This window comes from Puma concolor, chromosome D4 (genome assembly GCF_028749965.1).
Source record: "Puma concolor isolate L17-30 chromosome D4, mPumCon1.1.hap2, whole genome shotgun sequence".
Classification (NCBI taxonomy): Eukaryota; Metazoa; Chordata; class Mammalia; order Carnivora; family Felidae; genus Puma; species Puma concolor.
The window spans coordinates 63,272,528-63,291,358 of NC_141679.1; the positions used below are offsets into that span (position 1 = coordinate 63,272,528).

General features: G+C 42.2%; 1 protein-coding gene across 7 annotated transcripts in view; it reads left to right on the forward strand.

Moving 5' to 3' along the window:
• The window catches only part of LOC112871931 (myb/SANT-like DNA-binding domain-containing protein 3), a 129,400-nt gene that overhangs the window by 36,075 nt on the left and 74,494 nt on the right, over nucleotides 1–18,831 (forward strand). The window contains exon 1 of one of the 7 annotated variants that reach the window (XM_086683604.1): nucleotides 8,160–8,759. The exons of 5 other annotated variants lie outside the window; for them this stretch is intronic. In XM_086683604.1, the coding sequence (XP_086539730.1) occupies nucleotides 8,564–8,759 (196 nt within the window). In that variant the 5' untranslated portion in view covers nucleotides 8,160–8,563. Of the gene's footprint in view, nucleotides 1–8,159; nucleotides 8,760–18,831 lie in introns of those variants that run through there. One more of the 7 variants, XM_086683605.1, reaches the window with a different exon arrangement.

Below are 18,831 nucleotides of genomic sequence, written 5' to 3' on the forward strand. Positions count from 1 at the left end.
ACATACTTTACAGTTCATGCCTTTAACCAAGTAATCTTTTAAAAACACAAATCTGAGCAGGCTATTTCCTGTTTATAATCTTAGGATGGAGTTTGAATCCTTATCCTGGTTTAAAAGGCTCTGTGTGATCTGGCCTGTGCTTCCTGAAGTCTCCAACTTCATTCTTTTTTTTTTTTTTCAACTTCATTCTTTATGTCATTCACCTCCTCACTTTCTTTTCTTTTTTTTTTTTTTTTAAATTTTTTTTTTTCAAGGTTTATTTATTTTGGGGACAGAGAGAGACAGAGCATGAACGGGGGAGGGGCAGAGAGAGAGGGAGACACAGAATCGGAAACAGGCTCCAGGCTCTGAGCCATCAGCCCAGAGCCCGACACGGGGCTCGAACTCACGGAGCGCGAGATCGTGACCTGGCTGAAGTCGGACGCTTAACCGACTGCGCCACCCGGGCGCCCCACACCTCCTCACTTTCTAAAACTTCGGCCACAGCTGTCTTCTCTGTTTCTAACCTTGCCATATTCTTTCGTTTTTTTTATGTCAAACTTTCTTCATGGAATACTGTTCTCTTTCTATCTCCTTCTAACTCTTCTTCAGTCTTCCAGCCTTAGCTTAAATGTCACTTCTCTGGAGAAGTTTTCCTTGATACTCTTAGCCCCTGGTATGTAAGGGGTCCCTGTCTGATGCTTTCACACATACTTTGCAAAACCCTTCACAATTGTAATGGATTGTTTAAAGTCTGACTCCCTATTGGACTCTAGGACAGGGACTGTGTCTATCTTGTTCACTTGTGCATCTTCAGTGCCTAACACTGGCACATAACAAACACTGTTAGATGGATGTCAGATGAATGGCACTACTGTCACCACTCTCCATACCCTACCCTGACCCCTGCTCCCACTGTTGTTGAAACCACCACTACCAGAGCTGCCGTGAGTCTTATTATGATTGTTCTGTGTTGAGAGAAACAGCTCCAGCATGCAGTCTTTGTTTCACCTTTATAACTTCCTTAATTAGGAACCCAGACTAAGTGCTGAGTCTAACCGTATTGACCCTGATGTTGAGTCCTAAGGCCATCAGACTGTAGGAAATAATTTTCAACTTAGAACCAAAGGAGGAGAATTAAAAAACGGCTGACTCAATTTAAGCTCACATGTACATGTACCGATGATTTGCTATATATGGTGATGTGTGCATGGATACACACATGTAAATGTGCATGTACAAACACAGAGCCCAGCTGTTACACTTAGATTTGCATACATACACCCTCTCAGAGAGGCAACCTGATATATACTCATTCCCCACATATGTACACAGAGAATAAAATGGCATATGCTTGGCACTTTTGCATATGTACAGAGGCAAGCTGATATACTCATTACATATGTACACACACAGGCAAATGACATATGTTCCATACATATGTATACATACAGAGGCAAGCTGACATACTTAAATACACACAGTGGCAAAATGTAGTTATTTAACTCCACTGGGCTCACTTTAATTCCTCCACGTAGTTAGCTCCTTGCTTTCTCTCTTTTTCATGATTCTTAGCTCAGTGATGCCATTCTCAAGTTCCCAGACTCTTGGCTGTAACCTCGTGTCCTTCCCTTTGACCTACCTGGCTATTTGTCACCACTTTCCTCCTCCTTGTTTGGCTGCCTCCGCCAGTCAGGAGGCTGCCCTCCTGCAGGTCTCTCCGGCAACCAGCCAGCTCATATGAACTGTTTTGACTGCTGACTTTATCTCTTTTGAGTTTTTTTTTTAGACCATAGGCTTTCGAGTCAGACAGACCTTGATTTCAGCATCAGTCCTGCTGACCGCTCACTGTGTAACCTCAGGCAAATGACTTAACCTCTCCAAATCTCAGTTTTCTCATCTACAGAATGAGGATAATAATATCACCTTCCCCATTAGGTTTTTGGAAACATTATATTAGATAATACACATGAAGCTCTTAGCCTAGTATATAAATGCAGTTAACGGCTACTGCCACTAATAAGAACTCTCACTTATTATGTGCTTACTTTGCCACGACTACTCCTAGCCAATTATTTATTGAGTACTTACAATGTACTAAGCATGAATCTAAGCATTTTGCCCATACAAACCCATTTTCTTCTTAAAACAACACTGTGAGGCAGATAGAAGTTTGATTTCCACGTTACAGATTATGCAACTGAGGCATAGAGAAGTTCAATAACTTGCCCAAGGTCATAGAGGTAGCAAGTGGCAGAGTTAAGATGCAAAACTAGATGGTTTGGTTCCAGAGCTTACACTCTTAATTACGATGCTATACCTCTTACTACCATTTATGTGTGATTGTCAGAGAAGCTATTTCTTTGGTACAATCCTTTATGAGTTAAACCCTGGGAGAAATTTTTGAATTGCAGCTGAAAATTTCCATTTGCTGAAAGATGAGGAAAAATCTTAATTCTGTATTCAGGGCAATACTGCACAACTGAACGACAAGAAGACCTGCAGGAGAAACCCAGAGATGCCGCCTCCGTCTCCCTACCCACTCATAGAGACTGTTTGGGTGAGAAGCCTTTCAAATTGACAGAATTATAGTGGTGAAGCCTGTTCTCCAGGCGGAGTGAGGCTACTTCTCTGGATTCCCATAGCACTTTTTTGTTCAGATATCTGTAACCCTTGCCTCCTTGGCTTCTGCCCATCTATGTAATTGAGGACCATTAAAGGGATGTGGGTAACAATCATAGTGCTTTCAACTGGAGTTGTAATTACAAGCAGTGTAATCACATTACTGTAATCCCTGCATGATCACAAGAAGCCCCAACTAAAGTCTCCTGACATGCTGGCAGGGGGCTCAGGACTGTTTGTGCACACTCCTTGGTGGCTGCAGTCTCAGTGGTGACAATCTTTGCTCCATTTTGTATTAGATGATGATGCTTCTCCACCAGCTCGCTCACCTTAGTGATGTGGCGGGGCTCTGGAACCAGAGTCAGGTGACTCCAACTTCCTAGTTTTGTAGTTTGAGTAGTCACTTACCCTCATAAACCTCAATTTCCTCATTTATAAAATGGAAATAATACCTACCAACAGGTGGGTGGGAAGATTAGTGACAACAAATACAAAGTGGCTGGCAGTACCTGGGATGTAGTAGGTCTTCCGTGAATTATAGTTGCTTTTGTTATGGCTTGATCCAACAATTATTCTCTCCCACTGGTATTATTGTTATGAGGTCTCCTCACTAGACTAGAAGTTTTTTTTGTTTTGTTTTGTTTTTTTAAATTTTTTTAACGTTTATTTATTTTTGAGACAGAGAGAGACAAAGCATGAACGGGGGAGGGTCAGAGAGAGGGAGACACAGAATCTGAAACAGGCTCCAGGCTCTGAGCTGTCAGCACAGAGCCCGACGCGGGGCTCGAACTCACGGACCACGAGATCATGACCTGGGCCGAGGTCGGCTGCTTAACCGACTGAGCCACCCAGGCGCCCCTAGACTAGAAGTTTTATAAGAAGCAGGGACTTTGTTTTGTTCACTGCTATTTCTTGGCATCTAGAACAGTGCCTACATCATAGTAGATACTCAGTAAATATTTGTTGAATCAATGAATGAGGTTTAAAACAAGCTGACCTTGCTGTCTTTACTACACTGGCTGACATTCAGACCCTTTTTACTCACAGGCATTTGCTCATGATGTTCCCTCTGCCTGGAACACTCCCTCTTCACTTGGTTAACTTTACTCACCCTTTTTGTAAACCTCTGAACTTCCCCTTCATAGTATTTATCAACATTGTTGCAATTTCACTTAAAAAATGTTTTTTTTATTTATCTTGAGAGACAGAAAGAGAGAGAGCAAGCAGGGCAGGGGCAGAGAGAGAGAGAGAGAGAGAATCCCAAGCCAGTTCCATCGGCTCTGTCAGCACAGAGCTTGATGCCAGGCTTGATCTCACCAAGAGCGAGATCACAACCTGAGCTGAAATTGAAAGTCGGATGCTTAACTGATTGAGTCACCCAGGTGCTCCGCAATTTCACTTTTATTTGCATAATTGTTTAATATTTGACTGTAAACTTCATTAAGACAGGGACCAGGTCTGTTGTGCTCACCATTGTATTTTCAGGAATGAGAAGTAGGTCTTTAGTACAGACTTAATGAATGAATGAATGACTTCACTCTTTAAAAAAAATTTTTTTTTAAATGTTTTATTTATTTTTGAGACAGAGAGAGACAGAGCATGAGCAGGGGAGGGGCAGAGAGAGAAGGAAACACAGAATCTGAAGCAGGCTCTAGGCTCTGAGCTGTCAGCACAGAGCCCGACGCGGGGCTCGAACTCACAAACCACAAGATCATGACCTGAGCCGAAGTCGGATGCTTAACCGACTGAGCCACCCAGGCACCTCTACTTTTTTTTTTTTTTTTAAAAGGGTTTATTTCTCTAGGAAGGGGAGTCCAATTTCTCAAGAGGGCCAGAGGTCAGCCCCAGGCTTGTGTCAGTGCTGTACCATAAATCATTTCAGTGTTTCTGGACTGAGCTCAAGTGCTGGGACTCTCTCCTACTAGGGCCAATTTGTCAGTCCCAAATTGTCTCATTACCATTTATCAGGCCTTCATTATGCAGCTAGACCCTGCAGCGGGAGGTCCAGAAAAGCCCGAATTTTGGCCAGGCTGGGAGTGTGGAGTAGGATTTGACATTTACTCCTACCCCCGCCCTCATGCTTCATTTCAATCTAGTGTTTATCACACTGAGTTGTAATTGCTAATTTTCAGATGTCCTCTCCTCCTCCTCCTGAGACAGTGAGGCAGAATTATCTCTCACCCCTCAAGGCTACTGTGGTGCCTAGCACACAGCAGATGCTCACAAAGAATTCTTGAAGGAATGCGATGTTTTCCATGAGTGAAGCCTTATTGAGGACAAAGCCAACTCATAGGAGAGGGCACTACTTTTTGCCTTTTTTTTTTTTTTTTTAATTTGAGCCCATAAATCCTTTTTTAAGTTAATTTGGGTTGGTTTTTCTGTTACTGGGAGCTGAAAACATTCTGACAGAGCATAAATAATGACATTCAAATACAGGATTTCTGATAGATTTTTTTTTCAAAAATATTCACCCCGTATTCACTCCCTCTCACTCACCTCCACAGAGTAGAGTTCCTTACTTGTTGTCTTTGGGTTCAGCTAGGAGACTCGACTGAGCCAGTGGAATTTTAATAGACAAGTGTAAGCAGGGGTGTGAAAAAAGCTTGCACAGTTGGGCTTCCCCTGCTGCACCACTGCCAACTCCATAAGAGTTCCTCTGGGTAGCTGCTTGCTGCTCCTTCAGCTGGGACCCCCAAAAGAGTAATATTGGAGAAGATCAGAGTCAAGTTCAGCTAGACCTGCAGCTTGAAGCAGAGCCATTCAGCCAAGCCCAGTCTAGATTAATCAACCCCCAGATTTATGAGAAATGAATGTTTATTGTGGCACACTGCTAAGGTTTTATGGTTGTTTGTTTTGGAGCCGTAACTGATCAAGGTTAGATCAGGGGTTTCCAAACTGGCAGTGCATGTGAGGTTCTAGAGAACTTTAATATAAATAAGGGATACTTGAATACCCCCCCCCACCCCACCCCCTGACTCCCAGCATGTCTGGAGTGGTGTTCAGAAATCTACTTTCTTTTAAAACTTTCTGGGTGGTTTTCATGTAGTGAGTCCCATACTCTTTTGTTACCTGACATTTTGGGGTCACCAATACTAAAGCACGTGACAGTTGTATTAGATGACCACTAAGATCTTTTTTTCCTGAGATTGGATAATTAAGGTCAGAGAAATCCTATTTCTGAAGTAGAGTCCTTTTCAATTTGACAACTTTTGAGAAATCTATGCTTAATTTTTCCTACCTAATTTGGAGGAAGGTGCAGATGTAAATTAATTTGTGATTTATGGCCACAGTGTTTTTGCTTTTTATTTAAGGGTTGTCTCCTCTTAGTTTTTATGCCTGAGCTATGGTTAGCAGTCAAATGAAAATTAAAGGCAGAATATAGGGGGTGAAAGAGCCAAGACAGAGGGCAAAAAAGAAGCATAGAAGAGGTCAAGATTAGCAGAGAAGCCATTGAGGGAATGGTCTGAGAAGGAGCCTTTAGCTAGCTGTGGCTTAGCAGTCAGGAACCTGGGATCATACCTGAACTGGAAGCCAGAAGCTGAATTTTCATTGTAACAATTGCTATGCCACTGAACTGCTAACAGTTCAGAGGTTTGAGGCAAGTCTTAACAAAATGTTAACAATATGAATTTATATAAAAAGTATGTTGAAAATACAATTTGAAAGAAAAGAGAGTTTTAAATTATAACAAAAATTTTCATTGAAAAAAAATTCAGACAAAACAGAAAAATATAAAAGACAAGGGCCACTCATAAGCCCAATAGTCACAGTTAATATATAGCTGTATATTCTTCTTTCTTATGGATATGCGCACACACACGTATATTTTAGAAATACAGGATTTTATTATACTCATCAGTTGCCTGCTGTTTTCCATGTCAGTAAACTATGATGTCAGTTAATCATCATAGTTAAAACTGCAAAATACTCCTGTGTACAAAGAGGCAGGATACTTTGTTTTCCAGATGGACATTTAGATTATATTTACTATTATAAAAAAGCTCTGATGAACATCCATATGCACATTTTTTTGGGTGCTTGTACAATTATTTCTTTAAAAAAATGTTTATTTTGAGAGAGAGAGAGAACATGTGTGTGCGAGTGGGGGAGGGGCAGAGGGAGAGGAGAGAGAGAATTCCAAGCAGGGTTCACACTGTCAGTGCAGAGCCCCACTCGGGCTTGATGTCATGAACCATGAGATCATGACCTGAGTGGAAATCAAGAGTGGGGTGCTTAACCTACTGAGCCACCCAGGTGCCCCATGTACAATTATTTCTTTTGGATAAATTCCAATACACAGAATTCCTAGGTTTAACGGGTACACATATTTTAAAGGTTTTTGATATATATAGTCTAATTGTCCTCCCCAAATGTATAAATTAATAGTGCTAGGTTTTGTCAATTCTTTTAACTATTGTTAATCATCTTCAGGAAAAAAATCTTGTGGTTTTAATCTGCCTTTCATTACTAGTGGGTTTAAATATCTTTTCATATATTTACTGTATTTTATGTGAATAAGACAAGTCAGCTCCTCTTCTCATTTTTCTGTTGTGTCAACTGTTTCTTCTTGATTTATGTTCTTTCTATTAAGTACATTGTCTCCTATTCACATTGAAAACATTTCCCCTGATGTGTTTTTGCTTGTGGTGGCTTGTCCCACACGCTAAAAATTTTGAGTCATATTTATCAGTTTTTCAGTGAGACTAAGAAATTTCTTCTTAGGGGAGAAGCAGCATAGTCTATGAAAAAAGTCAGAGACCTTCGAACAATTCACTCCATAATCTTACTACCTGAGGCTAAATCTCATCTATCGTGATGTGATAGGGAGAGCACTGGATTGGGAGTCAGATCACTTTACCTCTCTGGGTCCCAACTTCCTCATCTGTGGAATGGGGATGAGAATGAAAACTCCCTTGTAGGGCTGTAAAAAAGAATTGGAGAGAATGCTCTGCTGGTAAAGGGCTTCGTCCAGGTCTTGAATATGGCAAATCTGCTCTCTACGTTGGCTATTATGAGTGGGAGAGGGCAAAACAGATTTTTAAATTCAGTTGGTGTCTGTGGGAAAGGGTGGGGGTGAGGAGCCTAGAAATTTAGCCCATCTCTAGGAACTGCAGAGTTGGGGGTCGGAACTTGGGTTCCAATTCGCGTCCTGGCCATTTCTTGGTTTGTGACCTTGGACAAGTCACCTTCACCTCCCTGTGGCTCAGTTGCTTCACCTAGAAAATAGATGTATAATAGACCACCTGCCCTTCTTTCCCAGCCTGGCTGCTGAGCGAAGGAAATGCTTCAAAACCACTTGCAAAGGGCGGCAAAAATGTCTGTCAGGGTAATGCCTACGGAGCATCCCCGCGCCAGCCAGCTCCCCGCGGCCGGGCGGAGGAGCGCCTACGACCCCCGCCCTCGGCGCTCCCGCCCCGCCGCAGGAACAATAGCTCCCCCGGAGGCGGCGCCGGCCGCCGGCGGGGGCGGAGCTGCCGACGCGAGCGCTGGGGGTGTGCGCGGGGCGGGGTCGCAGCCACCCCTCCCGCCCGCGGCTCTGTCACGCGCCCCTCACCGGGCGGGCCGGGGTCTTTGTGACGCGGTGGCGACGGCCGCGGACACAAAGGGAAGGCGAGCGGCGAGTGAGGGGCTGGGTCTGCCCCCGCCCCGCGACCCCCGCCCGCCGCGCGCGCGCCCGTTCACGCCCCCAGCCTCGGTCTCCCCAACGCGGGCTCGCACCCTCGCGCGCACCCTCGCGCGCCCGCGACCCTCGCACGCGCCCGGACCCTCTGACTCCGTCCCGAGCGCGGCGGGCCGGGGCCTGGCGGGCGCTGCGGGTGGGACCGGGATGCTGAGGGGCTGCTCCCAGGCGCAGCGGCGCGGCTGCTAGGAGGCGCCGAGGCAGCGGCGGGGCTCCCGGTGCGCGGCTGGATGCCCCGGGCCTGCGGCTCCCTGCGCTTCCCGCCGTCCAGGGGCGCCAGTCATGGGCGCCGCGGCCGCTGAGGCGCCGCTCCGGCTGCCTGCCGCGCCCCCGCTCGCCTTCTGCTGCTACACGTCGGTGCTTCTGCTCTTCGCCTTCTCTCTGCCCGGGAGCCGCGCGTCCAGCCAGCCCCCGGGTGGCGGCAGCAGCGGCGGCGGGGACTGTCCCGGCGGCAAAGGCAAGAGCATCAACTGCTCAGGTAGGAGCGGCCGGAGCCCGCCTCTGCGGCCCCTCCCTCCCTCGCCGCCGCTGCTGCCCTCCCCATCCCGGCGGCCGCGCTGGGAAAGGCCCGGGCCCGGGCTTCCCGGAGAGTGTGGCCGGAGGGTGAGCGAGGGCGGAGGGCAGGGCGCGAGCGTGAGGCGCGGGCTCGGGGCCCGGCGTTGGGCATGGGGAGTGGCCGTGAGTGCGACCATGTGTGTCGTGTCGAGTGTCTGGGAGAGAGCGGCCCGGCCCGGCGTGCTCTGAGGTGGTGGGGACGGGACCCGGCGAGGCGGGGGAAGCCGGCCGGGGTTCCTGGTGTGACTGTAGGTGTGCACGCGGGAGCGCGTGTCTGTTGTGAAGGCACAGGGGAGGCAACGAGCGTGTGTGTGTGTGTGTGTGTGTGTGTGTGTGTGTGTGTGTGTGTGTGACAGAGACAGAGACCGTGAAGGACTGGGGGTGCCGAGCCTGAGGGCCAGGGGAGTGACCATGTGCTTTGGAGGTTCTTAGGACACTGGGGAGTGGTCGTGTGGGTAAAGGTAACGGGTGTCCCAGAGGACGTGGTTTGTAGAAGTGACTGTGTGTGTGTGTGTGTGTGTGTGTGTGTGTGTGTGTGTGTGCGCGCGCGCGCGCGCGTATGTCCTTTGGGTTTAGAGGTGGGCTCTGGGGGCCAGGAGTGACGGCGGGTCTGTGGATGTGAGCAGGGAAAAGTCCTGGGGCCCAGGAAGTGACCCTATGTTTTTATGCGTCTTGCGTGGGGCTCAGGGGTATACCCTGGGGTATGCATTGAGGAGAAAGGATGGGAGTCCCGGATTGAACCCCGTTAGTATCCTTCCAGAGGGAGGGAGCTAGGGAGTCATCCTGTGCAGGGTTTGGGTATTGAAAGAGGTAATTAGATCTCAGGAAGTGCCTCTGTGTGACCCTGGGTTTTTAAGGTGGTGTGGAAAGAGGGAACCGGCTCGGAGAGTATGGTCCTGTGCGAGTGTTTGTGTTCTGCTGGAGGGCCTGGAGATTGGCAGCTACGGGAGCAAGGGAGTGACCTCTCCCCTTCTCCAAGGCCGCCTGTCCCGACCCTCCCCCCCCCTCCCCCCCAGCTCTTGGAAACAAAGAGCTTGCTGGGGCTCTAATGGATAAGAATGGGGAGGAGGTATCTGAGCAGTAAAGTTCCTTCTTCCTTTCAAAAGGGGTCCCAGAGGAGCCCTGGGGCAAGGAGAAGCTTCCAGGTCTCATTTAGGAGTGGGTGGATCTTCCTGGAGCTGGGCTAGCAGATGGTAGTGGTCCTCAGCCATGCCTTTCTAACTTACCCTTTTATCAATTCTCAATTCTCCACTTGTCTTCTTTAAACCACGGGGGCGGAAGAGGAGGCGTGGTGGGGGTGGGGAAGGGGGAGGAGGGGAAAGGAGGAAGGACTTCAGGCCACCTGGGATCTACTGGTCTGTCTGCCTGACAACCTTTGTACCTTTGGGCAATGGAAGGGGCATTGTTTCTGGGGGAGTGAGGAGGGAGTAAGAGGGCCTCAGCACAGATGCTGCCCTCCATGAAGAAAACCTTGGGTTGCTGTTTAGATTTCAGGGTCTAAAATCTTTCAGTAATTTTCATAATGGTGTGTTTTATGTTGGGGATGGGATTTTGAGCACAGTAAACAATGGCATGTCCGTTAAAAGCCTTTCCATCGTGTAATAACTTTAACTTTATTCTTCTAATGTTAAGTGGGATATGGGATAATGTTTAATAAATAATCACGCATTCATGGTTAAGAATAAAAACCATTTGTATATTAGAGTGCCTTTTTGTAGTAAATATTTGTTATCAAACTTGTAAGTGATCACACCATGTCAAAATATTTCACTGGCTAATGTGCAGTGATTATTTGTTCTTGCTAAGCTAATTTGTCCTTAGCAAAATAGTGTGTTGACGGATGTTTTTGTGTATGTATGTTTTCTAACTCTTTAGTGCAAAGTACAACTTTTAAGAAAGGAAGCAGAGGGCTGAAAACCCACATGGTGTAGGAAAAGGAGACAGATTTGGAGATCCTGACCCTTGCTAAGCAGCTGTGCTATTTGGAGCCAAGTTACTTAATTTTTAAAAATTTCCTCTTCTATTAAAAGACGGACTTGGATTTAATATCTAGCCTTCTTTCAAGGATTTATTGATATGTCAATAAATTAGGCTTATCAAATGAAATGTTTTCTAATGCTAAGATGCATTTGAATGACTCTGGGTCTAAAGCTAGAGTTTTAACTAAGTGATATTTGTAGATTCTTGTTATAACTATTTCTAGGATGAAAATCTGGGAGTGATTCATATGGAAAAAGATAATTTTTTTAAGGAGTATAGAAATCCAGTGTGGTTTTCTGCATCTATTAATGAATGAATGCATCTTGAGATTTTACATAGTTTTTTTTCCTAGTTGCTTTTGTTACCCAGGTATTTCCCCACATAAACCGAAGTTTAGTCCTTCATAGATTTGAGTTTCAAAATCTAAATGCTGGTCTTGACTCCCTGTTAATTTTCATTTTGAATTTTGGATCGTTTCAGCCTACTCTGACCTTTTGGAGCCTGATTCTGTCAGGTTGTTTGTCTTTTGGGTCACTCAGCATCGTGGCCCTTGCACGTCTGAAGACCAGGTCTGTGCTTTATTAAATTAATAGAAGATGTCTAGATAATGGGAAAAGATACCACTCTGCGATTTTTTACTCGAGACTTCCTTTCAAATGGGTTGATGTTGATACATTAATCAACCAGATGTTCAATCGGCTATGCACGCTCCTGGTAGGGTTGAACAGATTTTTGAACTTCTGCTGTTCAACATTTTCTCATTTTGTTCACTAGCCTATTATTTAAAGATTCTGTCAGATCATCTTGTTAGAATCAGTTATGTATATGTATCATCCTCTGTTTTTCCCATTTTAGTGATCCTATCAAAAAGCAATTGTTGTATAGCCTGCCTTAATAAAGAGCCCATAGTGGCTTTTTACGTTTTATTGTGTTCAAAAACTTACCTACACATTCTAGACTTTTTCAGGGGATACATGGCAAGTTTACCCACTGATGTTTTCCTGGATCGGCATTTCTCTTTTTTTGAAAACTGAGAGTTTTCTTCGTTTCTGGTCTTCTGGCATCTTGTCATCTAAAAGTTTTTCAGTGTCATAGAGTGTAATTTGTTTATATCAGGATGCAAATTCTTTTGAACTAGCTCCATATTCTGTTACTGTCCTTTCTTCATTGCACTTACCTGAGATGTTAGCTTCCTTTTATCAGAGTTCTGCCCTTCCCAGTTTGAAGATCATGGTCCTTGATGAAGATTACCAAAGCAAAGAAGAAACTGAATGGGTCTGTATTTGTCCTTGTCATCTCTTGACTATTACAACATCTTCCCAAAGCAGTGGGCCTTTTATTTCTTCTTGTTCTAAACACACCTTTTTTTATTGTTCTCATGCCTCGAGTCTTCAATCATTCTGGACTTTATAATTGTTGCTCTGGTCTTCTATTTTTTTATTTGTACTTATTCTTTGAAAATTTAACTTAATCAGAAATTTCCCTGTTCATCCAAAGAGAAGAAAGTTGGGAAATACATGATTTATGTGAAGAAAGATGAATTTTGAACTTGAGAGACCAGGTGACCTTAGACATGGCATTCTTTTCTTATTTGCAACATGAAGATAATGATGGTTCTTTTTGACTCTAGGGTGTTTGAGAAGAACAGATGAGGCTAAATATGAGCATTGTTGTCTTAAGGAACGTGGTTAAAGGAGTGGAAAAACATACTGAGAGACCAATAAGTGGCATTTGGTGATAGATATAAGGTAGAGAACTTGGATTGGATTTAAAAAATGTCACAGAAGTTAGAAGTGGGTCCTCTGGATTGTGATATGGTGGTAAGGATGGTATGAATGGATGGTGTAAACTTCATATTAAGAGACATGCCTTGTTAGTGGCAATTCAGGATTTGGGGGCCAAAAAGTGAGTTTTTTCAATCTGTTTGGAATCTTCTAGATCTCTGGTATGTAATATGTGGGTATTTAATAATTTATTTATTGAACTTGATTGAATACCAGCTTAAGGTACTCTACTATGCTAGATGTTAAGGGAAATAAATGAGAGGCCATCCCTGCCTTCAGGGGCTTTATATTCTAACAGAGGTAGTTAGTTAGCCTCTTATAAATCTATGTGAAGAAATTTCTATTTAATACATCCGGGCTTTCTCTCCTACCCCAGTTAATAAGCTGTTTATTGAACACTGACAGCAATGGGATTTTTTAAAAGATACACAATTAAATATATTCACAAAGTTGTACAACCATCATGATTATCTAATGACAGAACATATTCATCACCTCAAAAAGAAAACCTTTACTCCATGTTCCTTTCTTTCCACAACCCCTGACGAATGCTAATCTACTCCGTCTCTATGGATTTGCCTGTTTTGGACATTGCATTTAAATGGAATTATATAATATATGGCCTTTTGTGATTGTCTTCTTTCACTTAGGATAATATTTTCAAGGTTCATCCGTGTTGTAGCATGTATCAGAACTTCAGTGGCTTTTTTTTCTTTTTTTTACAAAATCTTTGAGTCTTTCATAGCATTTTATTTTTTTAATTTACATCCAAGTTAGTTAGCATATAGTGCAACAATTATTTCAGGAGTAGATTCCTTAATGCCCCTTACCCATTGAGCCCATTCCCTCCCTGACAACCCCTCCAGTAACCCTCTGTTTGTTCTCTATACTTAAGAGTCTTTTATGTTTCGTCCCCTTCTGTGTTTTTATATTATTTTTGCTTCCCTTCCCATGTGTTCATCTGTTTTGTATCTTAAAGTCCTCACATGAGTGAAGTCATATGATATTTGTCTTTTGGAACTTAAATGCTTTTTATGGTTGAGTAATATTCCATTATATGGATACATACCACATTTTGTTTATCCATTCATCAGTTGAGGGACACTTGAGCTGTTACCACTTTTCATCAATTATGGACAATGCTGCTATGAACATTCATGTAGAAGTTTTTGTGTGGACATATGTTTTCAGTTCTCTTGAGTGTATACCTAGAAATAGAATTTCTGAATCACCTGATAACTCCATGTTTAACATTTTGAGGAACTCCCAACCTGTTTTCTAAAGCAGCTGTACCATTTTACATTTTCACCAGCAATGTGTGAATGTACCAGTTTGCCCATATCCTGGCCAACATTTGTTACTGTCTTTTTGATTATAGTCAACCTTGTGGGTGTGAAGTTGTATATCAACGTGGTTTTGATTTACATTTCCCTAACAACTAATGACGTTGAGCACATTTTCATGTACTTATTGGCTATTTATATATCTTGTTTGGAGAAATGTCTATTCAGATACTTTGCCGGTCTTGATTTTAACTTTCTGAATTAGACATTCCCTTAGTAAACCATTCTAATCGATTCCCACAGCACACAGATGCTCAGGCTGGTAGATTAACTCTAGTTTGCCCATGTATCATTTATTTCTTTGCTTACCAAGAAAGAGTCAGTTGTGTTTGTTTTCAAATTTATTTATACCAGTGGTCCTTTGAGTATAAATTAATAAAAATTGCTCAGATTGGTGCAATATAAATGTAAAATGTTGTTTTTTATGAAATACTTCAGAAAGAGTTGATAAAGGTGAGAGGCTGAGAGAATTGCCTTTCAGTGAATTTGACTGTGGTCAAGACAACTGAAACAGATTGGGGAAATCTTACAAATCTCTGGAAGGATTCTGCTCCTACAAAATTCTGCAGGTATTTTTCAGTCTCCCTTTTACTTTAAAGGAAGGGAAAGTGGACATTGTAGATAGTAGAGTATGGGTGTGGCTTATCCAAGAAAGGAGGGAACAGCATTTTGTAGACCCAAAGGTTTTGGTGCTACATAGGAAAATGAATATATGTTTATATGTGTGAAGTTAAAAACAGTTAAAATGTTTAATTTTTAACAAAGTATGTCTTATTTTTAAATGATTTTCTCTTTTACAAGACTTTTGATTAATTGATCAGCAACCACTCATATATGTTTGAAAGGAGTTTTCACTGTACAAGTGTTCTAAGAAAGATAGTAGTACAGTGTTGAGGGCATGAATAATTCTGATTTGAAGGAATCAAAAAACAGTCTTCCCAAGTACATGGCGCGCAGTTGGGCCCTATAGTCCAAAGCTGAGTAGAATGTCAGCTTGAAACACTAGGCACACTTTTGCCTGAGGCCTTTGCTGTTGATATTCTTTGCTTGGAAACTTCTTGTCCCAATTATTTATCCCCTCAGCTCCTTCAGGTTTTTAATGTCACTTTCAAAATGATGCGTTAAAATTGAATCTTTTTCCACCTTCCATCCCCTCTGCCCCTTTCCCACCTTAATCTTTCTTAAAGTTTTTTTCTTGTGCCAAAGCACCCTTTCCTGTGTGACTTAACTATACATGTTATTATCTGTCTGCTCTGTGTAGCTCCATGAGGGCAGGGGTTTTTCTTTGTTTTGTTCACTGCTATATTGACTGTACCTAGTTAAGGGCCCCTTATATATTTACTTGTAGAATGAATTAATAACTGAATAACACAGAAACTGAGGAAATCTGGGAAGGGTAGGTGTTCTAGGCCGTGGGAATGGTGATAGAAAAGATGGGGAAGCAAAGGGAATATTTTGAGATACTGAAGTGTGGGGATTAAGGCAGGAGATGAGTTGCACATTGCCACATTAGTGGAAGGCCTTGAAGGCTGAGCTGAAGGTTTGGCACTTGTCTTGAAGACAGAGGGAAACTCACAGGATTTGAGTGACATCGTGGTTTTACCTTGAAGACAGGGAAACTCACAGGATTTGAGCGACATCGTGGTGTTACCTTATTTATTTTTTAAAGTTTATTTATTTATTTTGAGAGAGTGCGAGCACGTGTGAGTGGGGGAGGGGCTGAGAGAGAGGGAGAGAGAGAGAGAGAGAGAGAGAATCCATGCAGGCTTCAAGCTCTCAGTGTAGAGCCCGACTCCGGGCTGGAACTCACAAACCTTAAGATCATGTCCTGAGCTGAAACCAAGAGTCTGAAGCTTAATCAACTGAACCACCGAGGTGCCCCTGGACTATTTGTTTTTATAAATATTCACCCACTTAAATGGGTGTAATTAAATGAAGTAATTATGATATTTGTGTTACCCTCCATCATCATCATATAGCCTTCTTTTTGGCTATTCTGAATACTGTGAACATTCATATACAGATTTATGTGTGGACATATGTTTTCAGTTCTCTTGGGTTTATAACTAGGAGTAGAATTGCTGGGTCATTTGGTAAACCCTGTGTTGAACATTTGAGGACCTGACAAATTGTTTTCCAAAGTGGCTGTGCCGTTTTACATTTTTTCCAGCAATGTGTGAGGGTTCCAGTTTCTCCATATCCTGCTCAACACTTGTTACTGTCTGTTTTTATTATACCCTACCATTTTCTTTTTAGTTCATTTCTTTAATCCCTCATTTCCCCTGTATATGTAGTTTCTTTAATGGAATTTTAAATTCTCAGTTTCTTTTAAGCTGGATTGGGAGATAATGTCAACCCATTTATCCTCTTCCTCCCCCTCCTCCCCCTTTTTTTCCTTGTTGGAAACATTGTTTTAACAGAGCTATTTTCGTTATTCCTACAATTAGTTCCATTATTAGCTTCTCTGATGGGATAAATGAGGCATTTAGGAGTTGGCATACATTCTCTTCTCATGCACTTTGAAATTCTGTTTGAATCTTAAAATTCCCTCAGTATTTGCTTTTAGTTTATTAGATGCTTTACTGTTAATCCTTTGTTACTATTTGAATATATTTCTTTTTTACAGGTGTCATGTATTTTTCATGGCTCAGCTGTTTCATCATTTTTTGAAAAGTCATTTCAGGTTCTGAAGTTCTTAATACATTCTTCTGCCTTCAGAAACTTTGACAGGTATTATGTTTTCAACCATAGCTCCATTTCTCTTATTTTTGTGCAGATATTCTGAGTTTTCTTTTCCATGGTTAAAAAGAAAGAAAAACCCATCTTTTTTGTTGCTGTTGTTGTTACAAAGGCAGCATTTATTGGATGTTAAACACATGAGGAATATGGAAAGATATAAAGAAGAAATCTGTGATGATTGCCATTCTCCTGTATAATATTTTAATGTTTATACTGAAATTGTTTCATTTTATACCAGAAAAAATTTGAACTTTTCTCTCGATTTCCCCTATTTGCTTTGCCATTTTTATGTTAACCTGGAGATCTTGTTCACAGGTCGGATCACCTTTTCGAATTTTTAAGTTCAGTTTATTTTGCATGGTCAGCTTTCATCTAATACTGCTTTGCAAGTATTATCTAAATAGATATCTATCCATGTCTAAACTGCTGATATTTCTTTATCAGTTCGGTTTATAGCCTAAATGATACGTTTAGATTCCCCATTGTTCACAAGACACTTTAGTCTGTGTTTAGTGTCCTGTGTTTGTTTTTCATGCTTTTTTTCTTTGAAGTGGTTTAAGGTATTTTTTTAGGTGGTGCTGTGTGTTTACCATTATTGTTCCCTTCTTCAAGTTCAGATCATAAGCATTTCCTAATTACAATTAGACCTAGTTGTGTGTGTGTGTTTTTTAATTTTGTAAATTATTTATTTATTTTTTAAATTGTTATCATTTCTTTTTAAAAAATATATTTATTTTTAATTTACTTTTGAAAGAGAGAGTGCAGGGATAGGGGGACAGAGGATCCAAAGCGGGCTCTGTGCTGACCACCCAATGCAGGGCTCAAACTCATGAACTCGTGAGATCATGATATGAGCCGAAGTTGGACACTTAACCGACTGAGCCTCCCACGTGCCCCTGTGTGTGTGTGTGTGTGTTTTAATTCTTCACTATTTTACAACAGTTTTTTGAATTTTAAGGTTGTGATTGTGTCGTTTTAAAGTTTTGGTTCAGCGCTTGGGTATCTCAGTCTGTTGAGCATCTGACCCGTGATTTTGACTCAGGTCGTGATCCCAGGGTGATGCTGAGCGCGGAGCCTGCTTAAGATTCTTTCCCTCTGCCCCTCTCCCCCCCACCCCCCCACACTCTCTTTATCTAAAATAAAAGCTAAAAATATGTTTAAAAAAAAAAGTTTTGGTTTTGGTTGTTTCACCTAAAGAGGAAAAGTATCCTGTATAGTTTCCATTTCTCTTTTGTAAAGATCTCATTTACTCCTTGCAATCCAATGAGGGATTGTTAATACCCATTTTTACTTAAGGGAACCGAGATTTGTGAGCGAGATTTATTTAGTGCTTGGCCAATATCATATAGTTATTTTAGCAAATAATTGGAACTCCAAGTCTGGAACTCTTCTTAATGCAGCAGAGTTTTGTGAAGTCTTTTTTAAATGCACTTTTAAAATAATGTCAGATTCCCCAATGCCAACTTTTAGCTTGTTTTATAGATTTTTGTCTTTGTGGGTGACTTCCCTGGATTCTGGCTACTGCCTATTCCACTTAGTGTTGTAGACACTAAGGAATAGTGGTTGAAAATTGAGCCAGAGGGGGATATTTTTGTGTTTAGATTTATTTATTGATATTTATTGATAAAAAAACTTTGATGGAGGAAATGTGTTAATTGTACCTACAAAAATCTTAAAATACATATGTAAACATGTACATGTTGTAAAATCTAAATTGGATTATAGCTCTGTATAGTTTTACAACCTGCTTTTCTTCACTTCACAGTGGATCTTGGTCTTTGGATATCAGTGTATATGTTTCTAGTATCTACCTTAATGGCCACGTAGTATTTCATTAATAGTTTATTTAACTAATTTCCAACAGATGGATGCTTAGGCGGTTTTCTACTTTGCTGTTATAAAAAATGCTGCTGTTAACAATCACCTATGCATTCATTTTTGTATGTTTTTCTTCTATCCCTGTTATAATTTCCTAGAAATAGAATTGTTTAGTTAAAGGGTAAAGATTATTAAAACTTCATTGTTGGGGCGCCTGGGTGGCGCAGTCGGTTAAGCGTCCGACTTCAGCCAGGTCACGATCTCGCGGTCCGTGAGTTCGAGCCCCGCGTCGGGCTCTGGGCTGATGGCTCAGAGCCTGGAGCCTGTTTCC